The 14,447-nt window shown below is 39.3% G+C and overlaps 1 protein-coding gene and 1 long non-coding RNA gene across 2 annotated transcripts in view; one reads left to right on the top strand and one right to left on the bottom strand.

Moving 5' to 3' along the window:
* The window catches only part of SYNPO2 (synaptopodin 2), a 95,919-nt gene that overhangs the window by 17,183 nt on the left and 64,289 nt on the right, over positions 1–14,447 (bottom strand). The window contains exons 3-4 of the mRNA XM_056357404.1: positions 10,346–11,139; positions 4,772–6,954 (exon numbers count right to left, since the gene is read on the bottom strand). Of these exons, the coding sequence (XP_056213379.1) occupies positions 4,772–6,954; positions 10,346–11,139 (2,977 nt within the window). The remainder of the gene's footprint in view (positions 1–4,771; positions 6,955–10,345; positions 11,140–14,447) is intronic.
* LOC130157592 (uncharacterized) overlaps positions 11,112–14,447 on the top strand; it is a 76,052-nt gene continuing 72,716 nt past the window's right edge. The window contains exons 1-2 of the long non-coding RNA XR_008824947.1: positions 11,112–11,191; positions 12,754–12,834. This is a non-coding gene — a long non-coding RNA (uncharacterized LOC130157592). The remainder of the gene's footprint in view (positions 11,192–12,753; positions 12,835–14,447) is intronic.

Here is a 14,447-nt window from a genome sequence, read left to right as displayed (position 1 = left end):
TGATCTTCCGATAGGTATTTCACTCCGTGCAGTTTTCCGCTTTTTTTTTCTGGCTTTTTCTCCCCACTGCTTGGCTCCCTCTAATCCCAGTAGTTTTTTCTCTCAAAGTTGCTGCTCTGCTACTGATTTTCCTATCTGAATTGTGCACCAGCCCCTCACTTCCTTATTTTTGGAGCCTGCTGATAACCCCACCTCTTAGTATTTCTTTACTTCAAATAAAATACTTGTGAATTCTGAACATTTGTTTTACTGTGAATAATAACAGCACACTGCCAAAAAGAAAATTGACTCATTGCCACATGATTACTGTGGTGACAGCAAAATGGGTCACTGCAGTTTTAGGGCTGATTCTGTGTCTTGACTTTTGAATGTCTCATATAAATGAAATTAGATATACAAAAGACAAGAAAATCAAACTAGGGGTATCAAAGTAGGGTCAGTAAAAGAAGACTTCAGACAAAAAATAACAGAAACCTCCTTTTGGTGGCTGATCTTGAAAAGGCATTGGCTTGATCTCAAAGTGAATTGTCGGTGTGTCTAGAAGAGAATTGGACATTTGCTGCTGCAAGTCTCGATGTGAGTCTATTATGAAGTCCCACACTATTATCCAGGTGCTTTCGGAATGCAGGGTTATTGTCACTGGATATTGTCACATATGTTAGGATACCAGCAGAATTATTTCTTCCATAACAGCAGAAAGCAAAAGGAGGCTTACTTGTAAGAGATGGTAATGTTTACTCTGTAAATGTTCCTACAGAAAAAATTAATTGAAATACCTTGCTGTTTGTTTCATATGTTACCTTTTGCTGAGCAGGAGCACAGTAAGAGTGGTTCCCCTGCAGAAGGGGAGGGGAAGTTAAGCAGTTCTTTGTTGAAGAACCACTACATTTTGTCGTTGATTTTTGCAGCAGAAATTTTAACTTTTTGTCTAAATGCTACTCATCTCTAAAACAAAACAAAACTTCCAAGTCAGGTTTTACAACAAGAGGTTTATAACTGAATCAGGAATTGAAAGTGTATAAATCCTTGATTGAGGTAGTTGTTTTCATGAAAAGACTGCCTAGAATGTGAGATCCAAACTGGTGCAGTATAATACCTCCAGTATGTACTATATTTAAATGTGCTAAAACCAACAGAAACCCCTTATGTTCCTCTTTAAATGTGAGCAAAGTGGAAGTATTGTTATTAGGGGTGGCCTAGAATTCACTGTTAAATATGCTTACATAGTAAAAATAACAACCATGTCTTGGTAGCCTTGTCATATTATATTAAAATAATTCTAATAGCTGTTTCAGAAGATAATTTAAAAAAGCTTAATGCCTTTCAAAATGAAATTTCAGATGGCTCCTCTCTATGCAAACTGTTCTTTCCTCGACATTTCAGCTATGTTTGACATCATCATTAGCTTATAATTTGGACCTATGACAATGAACAGCTCAACTTTCCTCTGAATACCTGCTTCACAAGAGATTACATTTTAGATAAAACTGTTAAAGTAGGCTAGTCTGAAATATCAATAAGAATTACTGACTTACCTGATTAGAAAAAAGAGTCTGGAAGCCAAGTTGGATCCAAGCACTATGCATGTAGAATGATATGTATATATGAAATTGAATTCAGAGTTGGACTTTGAATGGGATTTTCAAAAGATCTTATGAGTTAAAAGGACTGGTGTCACTAAGACTTCTGCTTTTAAGTCTTACTGGTGCTTTAGAAAATCCTTCTGTCATTGCTATAGGCCATATGAAATACTTTCGTATAGCAGCAAAAAATTCAAAAGTGATAAACCGCCATATTTTCAGTGTAGAGGCACTTTCTTTTCTTTTGGACAAAGTAAAGTGAAGATAAGCCAATAGCTGTATTTTATATTGTTATCACAGAAGCTGATTTTTTGCTTATTGCTGTAAGCATGCATATGATTAAGTTGACCTAAAGGAAATTTTGGGTTGTGCTGAAAGTGAAATAGATAGCAAAATTATTCTAAAGATGAAAATTATGCATTTCTGTCTTTCCGGTGAATTTGGTTCTAGACAAGATGATTCAGGAAACTGGAATATTATGTTTCAGTCCACAGCTCTCCTCTGGCTCCTATTAACTTGATTTCTGTCTTTCTGGAGAGCTGATTTCCTTTGCATGATCCCAGCCTTACCTCTTGTTTCTTCTGCTGATAATTAGAAGATAGTTATTATGGTTATTATGGTTATTAATTATTATTATGGCTATTATTTATGTATGGTTATAAATAATGGTTATTATTTATTACTTGGAAAGTGGTATGTCATATGGGCATATATATGCTAGAAGTTAGATTTCAGTAATCCCTGTATTTCACAGGATAGTAAGCAGCTGGTGCTGAATTCCCAAAGTTACTCACCTGAGCCTGATGGGAACTGGTGTGCTTATAATTTACAGATGTATTTTATGAGAGGAGACTGTAAGCAAAAGCATGTAAGGCAATATAAGGCTGACTGGATTTCTATGTATCTCTTTAGCAGCACTGCTTGTCTTTGGAAGTATATCTTTATTCCAAGCAGATACTGGTATCTTGAACTTCTACTTAAAATAGTGTATGTACCTTCAGATAAAATTTTGATGGATGGGAAAGAAGGAAGAAGGAAAAGGAAGGGGGAAGGGGAAGGGGAAAGGGAAGGGGAAGGATATTTCATGTTAATATGATAGTATAGAAAATAGATTTCCCCTAAAATATACTGTCAGTCTGTACATGTAAGTGAAACAAAAAAATAGCAAACAAACCGAAGAAAAAAAACCTCAAACAGGCAGAGAGGAAAGGGACAAGTTTAATGATAGAAGAAAAATACAGATATTGACAGTGGAAAACAGATAAAAGGGAGATCTCCAAAGGATTAAAATATTGCTACTTTCTATTTCCAGGTAAATGCAGTGTAATTATTTTCTGAGTTTTCCGAACTTTTTTTTTTTTTTTTTTAAATTTCCCATCATTCTCCTGAATTTTAAGAGGGAGATGGATCACTTGGTCATTTTTTTCAAATGCAGTCAGTATCCCAATCCAAAAATTAAAGGGAGCATAGGATTTTGGACGTTCAAAATTCCAAGGACTGGTTTTTCTAGGCTTGATTAGACTTTGATTCCAGTCTTCTTTCTGCATGTACAACCACATCCATTCTTCTCAACTTTGATTACAGTTTGAGTTACCATTATGGAACCAAACTAATGTTTTGTTTATACCGGGGAATGTTTTCTTCATGAAGATATATAGTTCTACTAAAACCTCTACGATGTGAAAGATCCACAATCTGGTCTGTAGCTAGATGAATGGTAGTTTAAACAAATCTATGAACAGATTGTGCCAACTTTATTCAGAGTCACGCTTTAATCTTTAGCTCCACGCTTGGGATGGATTTTGATACCCTTAGTTGTGTGAAACACCACCTTGTTTCAGACCTAGCACCACTGATGTTAACAGGACTGCTTACTGGAAAACATGCTAAACTATTCAAATATAGCTCCTTGATTTCAGCAAGACTGTGTATTTACTGCGGTATTATACAGTGCATTCCAAGACCACAGACTCTTTAAGAATTTTCTACTGTAGCAGTATTTCAATCCTTAGTCCGCAACACAACAAGTAAAAGGTGAAAGTGTAAGACCAGAGTAAAAAGACTTAAAGTGGGAAGAAGCACTGTAAAGCCCCAAGTGAAAATAATAAAATGTGTACAAGAGACCAGTAGGAAGACATGGCCATGTTTAAGATTTGCTGTTAAGTGTTTAGTTCTGTGGCCTATACTACCCTGGCAGAAATAATCGGTACTCTTGAATATATGTATCCCTTTGGTTCTCAATCTCTGTGCTTTCACAAGAAACTATTGCATTACATTGCAGCTGCAAAACCCAGCTCACCTCTCTGACTGTTCAATAATTTTTATTTACTGGCTTCTATCTTACTTGCTGGATTCAAGGCAAACTTTGGCTAAAAATATGTCTGCCCTTGCGATGTCAAATTTCCCCAAAATGGGAAATCTTTGATAATTTTTCCAGCTGTCCTTCCATCTCTTTTAGTCTTCAGAACACTCCAGCATCTCTTATAGCACGTACTCTGTGAAATCACAGAGGCAGTTCATGATTTTGGATCACAGCTGATCCACATAGCTTACAAACTAAGCCCCTGGCCGATCAATCAGATTCCTGTGGAAGGACCTTTGAGCCAGGACAGATTCCAACTGAATTCAGTCGGTCTCTGTGCAGGCCAAAGGACTATTCAGTTGTATTCTGCTAGTGATCAGTCAGAGTCTAATACTGTATTTATTTTACGCTGTAATATTACTAATACATATTACTATTAATATCATTTAATAAGGCACCTCTTTAAAAAAAAAGTCCTCAAATCCCTAAGTCATTAGAACATAGTTGGGGAGGGGGGCAGCAAGAAAGCTCCTTTCTATTAATTTGACATACCAAGAATATTGCTTACTGTTGTTTCTGCTGTAGTCTAAAGCAAAAACCTAGTGTCCTGCTTGCTTAATACAATGGTATCTATTCATTGCAGGATGTTACGTGTATAAAGCATATGCACAAATGTGCTAAAATTTTCATCTATTTTGATTCCTTAAAAAAGTTCAAATATTTTGGACCCAGATTTGAGGTGATACATCTGACATTATTAGGTAAGCTAAGGAATACTATTGGCACCGGTTTTGTGCCAGGTTACCATTGCAAACAATTGATTGCAAGCAAAATGGACACTAAGTTTCAGCTATAAAGTTTACTCTTCAATAATTGATGGCTTCCACACCTGTGCAGTGACGCCAGCTTTCTTTGCTGAAAATTTTGGCCTCGGAGCAGTAAACAAAGAAGATGTGGTGGATTCTGGCTTAGAAAATGCAGAGTAGCCTGTAGATGAATATGATTCGTTTACTGGAATAGAGGCATTTGACTGAAACAAAGGTGGTGAACTGTAGGCTGGCACGGAGTACACTGAAGATGGCCGGGCGTTAGTGGGAGAGCCAGCACTAGGTGGTCTTAAAGGTAGAGCTTGCTTGGAAGTGGACAACTTTGATGTCTGCTTAATTGCAAGGCTTTCCTTAGTACTAGGAGGTTGAAAAGTAAATAAAGATGCATCGAGTTGATAAGGTTGATGTTTCATAATATCCAAAGCATTGAGACCTTTCTTAGGTTTTCTTTTTGTATTCTTGGTAGCAGCAGTGGATTTGGAGGAAGGTTTGGTAGCAGCAGGAGGGTAAGATGGGCAGTGGATGGGATTATAAGCGACAGGTGGAGGTGCTCGGACATTAGATGAATATTTCCAAGAAGCTGGTAAAGATGGAGTTGGAGATGAGGCTCGTGCCATATTTGCCTGCACAGTCTCTGAATCTACCACATACTTCTCCATTCGAGAGTGCCTTCTGGCAAATAACTGTGCTCCTTTTCCACTCATAGCTGGTGGCAACTCAAAGGGTGGCTTTGTTCCTCCAGCACTTGGTGTGACTGGTGGTGTCTTGGGTGTGTGGCTTGGACTTGCTAGGGTTGCCTGAGGCCCTTTGAAAGGACCAGCTAGGTTGAGAGTACTTGGGGGATGCGCAGGAGAATGAGGAGACTGTGGAGATTTGGGTGGTGCAGGATATGCTGCCTGAGGTGAGGCTGGTGCTGGGAAAGAGGGAGCCTTGTTAGGAGCCACAGCTGAAGGTGACCAAACTGGTGAAACTGGAGTATCAGCACTAGAAGAGACCTTGAGTGAAGGCTTTGGAGCAACAGGAGGAGGGGCCTTTTGTTTAGATGCTTGAGTCTGCATGAAATTGCAAGCTTCAGCTCCCAAACTGAGGTAGTCTTCTTCAGGTCCTGACTCAAAACCAGCTCCAGTACCTTTTTTGCCCTCTGCATTGTGTACAAGGGACAACAGGGCAGGATTAGGACTTACTTTGGGTGTGTCTTTGAAAGTGAACATAGGTTTTGAAGTGCTTCTTCTCTTCGCCTCTTGCAGTATCCCAGTTCTTTTGGCTGGCACTGCAATCCTTTCATCTCTGGATGCTATATGTTCTGTTGGCTCGATGGGTGACCACACAGCTAGAGCAGCTCTGCTGGCTACAGGAGCTGAAACAGGTCTATATAAAGCCTCAGGTGGTGGGCTAACAGAGCAGTAAGGAGGTGGCCCTGGTATGTCTGAAAGAGGACTAGTGACATTTCTTACAGATGAAAATGGTGCAGCTGCTCGGTTTTGAACGCCAGAAGAGAAGGGTTTAGCTGTTTTATTCAAAGATGCTGCTTTTTGAGCTTCAGAGGACTGAAAAGAGAGGTTTGTGTCTGGTGCTAAGCCAAAGCCATTTTGTTGTACCATTTTGCTATAATTCTGGCTCACATCTGCATAGCTTTTGCTCACACAGGTCTGCTGTCTTGACATTTCTTCCTCTTTTGTTTGATAGACTGAAGAGCTTACTTTCTGGAAGTTCTCTGATATGGTGGCTTCCCTTTGTTCCTCTGTATGCACTGTGCGTGCCTTCATCTCCTCTTGCTCAGCTGTAATCTGATCCATCCTCTGCCGCCTCTTGGCAAACATGAGGGCCCCTTTACCTGTGCTCTCTGGAAGCGTCTGCATCTCGTCTCCACTTTTTGTCTTCTTTTCAACCTCAAGTAGACCACTGTCCCAGTCAAACGTCACAATCTTGCCGTCGTTGTCAATGTCAGAGAAGAAATCTTCATCTATTTCTGACTCACTTGTTGCAAGCAAACTCACTTCAAAAGTGTTTTCTTTGTCCCCCTCTTCACCTTCACCTTCTTCACCCTCGTCTTCGTCACGTTCTAACTCCCCAGTACCGTAGCTGACTAAAGTATATTTCCTGGCCCTTTGACGACGCTTCTTGAACATCAACACCCCCTTGGAATTGGGATTGGGAGCTGCTGTCAGCAGCAATGCAATACTTTTACATTTAGATTTGGCTTCTTTGACCTGCTTCTCTGACAGACTCTCACTTCGCCGGAGCCCTGTGGAAAGAATTGAAAGGCACATTTAATTTTACACAGCCCACAAAAATAGTTCTGCATTTACCTATACTGAAATTTACCCACTGTCCCCTTTCTATATATAAGACCTTTTTTTTTTTTTTTTATGGAGAGGTCATTATACTTAATTTACTAATGCACCTAATTTACTAATACACAATATACTTAATATACTAATTCCCATAATAGCAACTGTGTTGTGAATTCCATTCCCAGCGTTCCTTAGAGCCACACCCATACAAGTTCAAAGGCTACATCACTTTTGTTAGGACTTTTTTAGTTCAACAGGAAGGTTACGTGACGTGTGTCTCTGTTTCTAGCATTCTTGATTTTATTCCCATAAGTAATCTCAGCAGCAACAGGCAGACAGTATTTTCTCATTTATTCTATTTCTATGATCTGTTATTTACCAAGTGTTTGACCACAGTTCTTAGGCTTACAGCAGACATTCCCAGCCAGCCAGGCCCATAACTGCTTAACATCTGAGTTCAAATAAAACTGAGTGTATTCCATCTGACGGTGATGGCAGCTTCTGCCATTTATGTTTTTATTCTACTCATATGAATGACAAAATGCGTATAGTTGCTAAAAAGTCGGTATGCTTCTATATATTAGCTATTTAAAAGCAAGTATAAATCCACAAAGGCATACACAGAAACAGTTAGCATTAACTTTCAGCCCCTTGGAAGACATGAGATTTTGGGTATGGTACTCAATGAAAGCAGGTTTCAGTCTTTTAGCAAACATTACTTGCCTGAAACATAATCCAAAATTGTATAGGATATAACAGCTCCAGAATATTTGTTTCAAAAATGTGGCAAGAATGAATACATATTTAAGAACTTAATCAAGGAGGCTCAACTAACTTCTCAAGAGTATTCGCTAGCATATATCAATAATACATATTTCTTAAAAGCATAAATTATTGGTTTTCATCAAGTCATGTGGAACAGGAATAGATGCAGCTGTAAAGCTGACAGATGTGCTGCACATCAGCATGATTGCCTCCTTGTTATGTGACATGGAGTATTTGCCTCATGGGGCAACACTAGTCAGGTGGTGTCCCTGTTTCTTTCTCTTCCTTATATTCTAGTGCCACATCTCATGAATGACAGCCCCATTAGCTTCTTCCTTTAAAAAGCTAGAATGTAATGCTGTTCCTGCCTAAAGCAGTGGTCGCCTTCCACTTAATTTCAAAAGGAAAAAAGTAAGCCTCTCATATATGAAATCAGAACTGTAAATTATATAGTATGTTTTACTAGCATAAATAAAGCAAACTCATTAAAGAAAGCCATGTGATGTTTTTTCCATTAATGATCCTTTTAGCCATGTCGGTAGATGGAGTCTGATACTTCTCCTATTAAAGACAATTGGAGATTTGCCATTATGCCAGATGACAGCATGGCTGGAGCAATGGTTCTCACAAGAACCTATAAACCAGAAAAAAGCATGGCACCCAAACCAGAAATGTTTAATATTTTATTGTGAGAGGGCCAAATCACATAATCCTTGGCTCAGTCTTTTGATGATCCCAGTGCTTACAATAGTCACTGAAGACATTTTTGAAAAGTGTGGGCCTTAGTGTTAGAGTGCCTCTGCAAACAGAAAGCATGCAAGTTCTACACTTTCAAATAGGCTACTTGCATCAGCAGGATGTGTTTTTCTGGGAATGGGATTTAGCAGGTACCCGTGCGGTTCTGTGAAAAGCAAAAATGGAAACTTTTCATTTTGCTAGCATATTTTTTCTTAATTCATCCAGATAGTTACTTAATAGTTTCAAAAGATGGCAGAAGAAATGTTACATGTTCAGGTAAATAATATGGGAATACTATTTACAGAGAAAATTTCTGCTAATGAGATCAAACACCTATAATAAATGTTCTCTAGTTGAGACTTCAGTACTGCATTATAACTTAAATTTACCAAAAAAATGCATAGTATTTGCTGCACACAGATTCCTGTATGCTTGGCAATTTTTTGCTCTCATGCGTAGACAGGATTTTACAAATAATAGTGTTAGTAATACTAATTTTAATTATAATTAAATTTTATAAGTAATAATAAAAAAGCAAGCATTTTTATAGATTAAATCAGTGGTTCCTAAGGATAACAACCTGCTACTTGATTAGAAGGAATTGAGATTGTCATAGTTAAGATGGAAAAAGGACAGACTGTGTGTTACTTGAACAAAAAGTTTATCATGTGATGTATAGTTCATTCTTTGTACTTTTGCCTTATTAGACAGGCACTGCAAGTAATTTTCTAGGAAAGACAGGCACAGTCCCACAGTTGGTTCTAACTTTGCAGTCAAAATGTAAAGCATGTGCACTTTTCTTTTATGCTTCATTTAATATGCCAAAAATACGTGGATTGCATACAGACACTTAGGCATAAGTAACAGTTTAATCCACTTGCCAATAAGATACAAATGGTTATCATGCTAAAAATATGCTTACAGAGGAATTAGCAGTGGGTTAGCAGACTAGTTCCAACACTGCATATGAAATAGCTTGTTGCTACAGTATATCACTGCACACATTCAAGCACCTTTGACATACTGCTACTAGATCCCCAGACAGGATTCTTTACATTGTTGGGAAAGAGCAAGCAACCAATAGAAAGGTCCCAAATGAATAAAATAAAATAAAATAAAAAATTAATAAATAGTATCTATCTACAATCAGTTAATTAATATTGGATCCAGTTGCAAGTTCGCTTTCATATAAACTTCTTGGACACTTTTTGAAGCTGACCTCTGGGTACGGGAGTCAGAAGAAATAACATGTTCACTTTACAGTCTGGATAAGACTCATAAAACAGAAAGGATCATGTAACAGTTATACACATGCTAGTGTCTGTCAAAATCTCTTCTGCAGGCAACATCAAGCTTTTCTACTAGCCTTTTTTATTAACTTCTAAGAGCAGTGGCATGGCTTTGATTTTAGATGATGCAAATGACAACACAAAGCTTTTGCTATAAAAGGAGAAATGCACAGGATTCACTTAGACATGTGCAAGCAAGTTGCTTTTTTTGTTAATATTCTACAGATTGCCTCTGAGCAGAATTCAGCCCTTTTTGGAGATGTAAGTATTGTTAGTTGGACAAATTCATGAGTTAATTTCAAAGTGGATGTCTACTAGAGCAAAGTTATACAGCACAGTTAAGGCATTGGTATACTTTTGGCTCATTACCAGGAGCATTGTATTACCCTGAAAATATATATAAAGAAGAAAGAAACATCATTGAAAAGAGTAAGAGAGAGGGAAAGTTAGAAAACTGCAGAAAACATTTTTTTACTAATGCATTCTAAGTTCTGAAATTAAAGTTTAAAAAGATACCCTCAGGCAGTGCACATGATTAGATGGGACATACTTGCGTGCCTCGCCCTGTGCTTGAGAGGTCTGTGATCCCTTTCGGAGTGCTGGTCGTCTTCTCCCTGCTCTGTGCCTTCTGATGAGATTGCAAAGGAGAGGAGAGAAGGAGGTGCTTCTGACTGCCCTCCTTCCACTTGAGAATCAACACACCCCCTTTCAGCTAGAGACCTGGGTGCTTCCTTCTCCCTGTCTGAACAGTCTAGGATCACCTCCACCCTGGGGAGAGATGGAGCTGCATCTTGGATCCTCTTGACCTCTTTGCCACTGGAAAACTGGACTACTTTGCTTGACCACTGGATGTTGCCCTCTTTCATGCCCAGGGGAATTGCAATTACAGGGCTAGTCCCGTCTTGTTGTACGCTGGGTCCTCTTCCTGAAGGGGTGCATTTTTCTGCCCCTAAGAGAGTCACAGCAGGAGCATTGGTGTCCTTGTGTGCATCATTTGAGAGGGACAACTGCAGCTCAACCATAGTACCTGGCCTTATTTCTTCTGTCTTCCCCCTGAGAGCAGCCTCATCTGTCACGAGCACCTTGGAGGTGCCTATCACTTTAGAAGTAATTCTGTGGCTTTCTGTGGTCTCTTGTTTCATTTCAGAAAAGTGTATGTTGCTTTCTCCTGCTCCCTGGTGAGTCTCACTGTAGATCTCTGTGATGCATAAATCTCCATGGGGTATTTCTTTCTCTGTGTTAATTTGCAGTGTAGTACTCTCCCTATATTCCTCATTTTTTATGTCATCGTGCTTTCCATTTTCTCTTTCAGCACTCAAGGTTTCATTTATTCCACTGGACGATCTGCATATACATAAACAATTCAACAAATTAAGACGCTGTAAGCACAGCAATTGTAAGTACAGTTACAAAAGCAATTCTGTGTAGTATTTTTTCCCTGTATTAATTGTGGTACCTGCTAGCAGGTACATTTAAGTAGAACACTTTTCCCAGAATGTAGAGGTCTTAAATTGAAGCATCCTTTTTTCCTTCAGCAATCTTCAAATTAACAGTTCACTAAGAGGGAAATTACTGTGATAGAGCTGTGATCCTACTACCATCTCCTGCAATGTTGAATTACGTCATTCCTAGCATCAGTATGCTTTTGCAGACACATTTCTGTTATAGTGATTCCAGACAAATGCTGCTGAGACTTCTGGGACAATGCTTCTTCATATTTCACATGTGCATGAGAAAATTAACTTTGCATGACCCCAGAAGAGTGGTTAATTTTTGGCTCTGTGGGTACTACTGCAACTGTTTTAGGCACCATCCTCACATATAGTTCCTGTCCCAAACAGTTTACTTTCTAGGGTATAGATAAGTCCTGGATGAGGATCAGAGGGAGGGAAATGAATACTTAAAATACACATTCCAAGAGCTTCTGTGAAGATCATCATCCTCATATATATCATGGAATAATTAAAACATTCTGGCCCTATTCCAGTATATGAAGGTGTGATCCAGTGTAAAAGGGTAGAGAGCCCATACAATATTTTCTAGTCATTAAAAAAAAGGTACTTCTAAGTGGCAACTTCCTGAAGCCTACTGTATACCTCAGTGTAGCTCCCTTTTTTAAACTACTCATCCCCCTGGCCCAGTTAGGCTGTTTTATTGGTGTTAGGGCTCCTAGTGTACTCTTTAGCTTCTTCTTTCAGTACTCTGGGCCAGTACCGAAATTCAAGAAGAAACTGTTCCTGTACAGCAAGACTGCAGGCTGTTATTAAGGCTTTCTGTTGACTAGAAAGTAGCAAAACACTTTTTCAAATGAGGGAAGCAGTAGGTAATCTCAGTAAAGTATTAATTTCAAGTATTACAGAGATTTCTGAAATCAAAAGCAGGTCCCAGGTATTCTGAAACTTTGGAACCCCCTACAAAGAAAGGCTGAAAGAAGCAACAGAAGAAATAAATCTTTCAGTACACTGAAGAAACCTCAATGTCACTTGCTTTTCTAGTCATGCAGCATACTGTTTGTAGCAGTCTGGGTCTGCCTCAAATAGCACAAAACGTGTAACATCCATTAAACCACATGTGGAGCTACATAAAGGTCAGACAGATTTTAATTTAGGGAGCTGCTTGTGAGTGCTGCTGGATTCTGTCATATGATGCTATTCGGATGATCAATTGTACTGCTTGTAAGTACAGATAAATTACAAGAAACCTGTAAACATTTCCTTGTAAGATATGAGACTGGGGGCTGGGCTAGCTAAATGTTAGCCTTTATTGGTAGCCGAGTGATTGTGTGTGTGTGAGAGACAGAAAAATTTCCACCTTAAAAGGATCTCGCTACTTATGGATATACTTCTACTCTATATAGACATAAGTGTGTATCCATGTGTCAAGAGGCAGAATACTGGGTCAGATCTCTTTTTTGTCATTTAAGAATTCTATTTTGACACATTATTATTTTTGTTTTAGGTCTTTCCAGCTCACTGCAGGAGCAACACCCCTGGTGTAATTCCAGGAAGGAAGCAAAACTCATGGAGTCAGCACACCAGGGTTTGTCTCAGAGTCATGTTTTACTCCCTACGTGGTGCATTTCATTTTGGTATGCACCGAGCACACTCCCTACTTCCCCCTAGAAATTTTCTTTCTAGACTCAGCGGTAGCCCAAGGGTTGCTAACACTGATGTGAAAGGGCAGGCTAGCATTTCTGTTTCTATCCTCACTCTTGGTGTTTCCTGGATACATCTGTTCAGCATTTGTCAGGAAGGTCAGCAAGATGCTCCCCCACACGGCATCTGGAGAGTGCCCACCCTACAGAGTGTCTCTTTCCTATGATCCTGTAAACCAAAGATTTTGTGAGCACTGCTGATCAGTAACTGACTGTGGTTTACAGGGCATTGGGAGAACTTTGTGCAGACATCAAAGGCCAAGTAGCATTTTAAAAACTACTTCAAAAAACTTAACTTTCCTCCCAGTAACCTTAGTAACAGCAGAGTTAGGCCAACAATGAGTGCCTATGAAAATCTCATCCTTCATGCAAATAGTTCAAGAACAGTCAGAAGCTTCCCAAGGAGAAATATTCTTCCCTGCCAGCGAAATGTGCTGGGATGTAAAAGTCACCATTGAAGCACCATTTTCATTAGGCACTATTCTTTCCCTATGATTTCCAGCATTTTTTTCAGATGGCTGCTAACAAGTGGCTACTCAGGAAAGGAAGGGTTTGCTACTCGTTGCTCTGAGGATGATAAGACACTTCCTGAAAGATCCTTCTGGTGGTAGTGCTGAGAGGGCTACTACCCAGAGAGGAGGTGGCAGAGGAAGTGTTTCAGTTTATTCTTCCATACCCTGGAAGATAATGACAGTAGGGCTGATGAGAAGAAATTCAAAGATTCTCATGGTGAAATCCTTTAGAAAGTTTTAGTCACTTTCAGAGTGTTGTGCAACTGCAATTTTCTTAAAATTTCTAACAGATGCAGTTTCATTCCATGAAACACTGAATTACGTAGTCTGAGCACTCTGGTTTGGTTCTGATTTTCAGGATGTTGAAAACCAGATTGATTCTTGCTGTTCGCCATACAGTTCCAGTTGGGGGCAACGGAGTGAACAGAAGATGTGCCGTGACTTTCAGCTGGAGTGTATGGTGGCCTTCAGACCAACTGAAATACCAGTTACAAAGCAGCAACAGGCAGGAGTCAAAGCATATGGAGCTAGTTCTATGGCTGCAAAGAAGACAGCTGGTCAGCAACAAATACCATTTTTGTAAGTGCAGTTCCAATAGTTGTGTTATGAGTTAAAAACATAAGAATGCAGATATCACATGAGGAACATTCAAGTGGTACACCACTGAACCAGAAACAAGGGCTATGCACTATGGAGAAGGTAAGTGTAATCCTCAGTTATCACTGTTCCCCTGATCTCGTCACAGTGATCCATAACTCAGCCCAAGACAACATACACAGACAGGCCACGCAAAATGTCTGCTATAAATGAAAAGAATAGTCCTTGAGAGCATCTTGTTTTGAAGGCAGATTGTAACTTTGAAAGGCTAGACACTAGGAAAGTTCCTTTGTGCAGGTTGCAGAAACCACAGAGGAATTTCACATGTCTTTTCCTGGTAACCAGAGACAACTGCCTTTTTTGCACCAAAGTCCTTTTTCAGCCTTTCC

The sequence above is a fragment of the Falco biarmicus genome, chromosome 1 (genome assembly GCF_023638135.1).
Source record: "Falco biarmicus isolate bFalBia1 chromosome 1, bFalBia1.pri, whole genome shotgun sequence".
NCBI classification, from domain to species: domain Eukaryota; kingdom Metazoa; phylum Chordata; class Aves; order Falconiformes; family Falconidae; genus Falco; species Falco biarmicus.
This window is presented reverse-complemented; position numbering and strand designations above follow the sequence as displayed.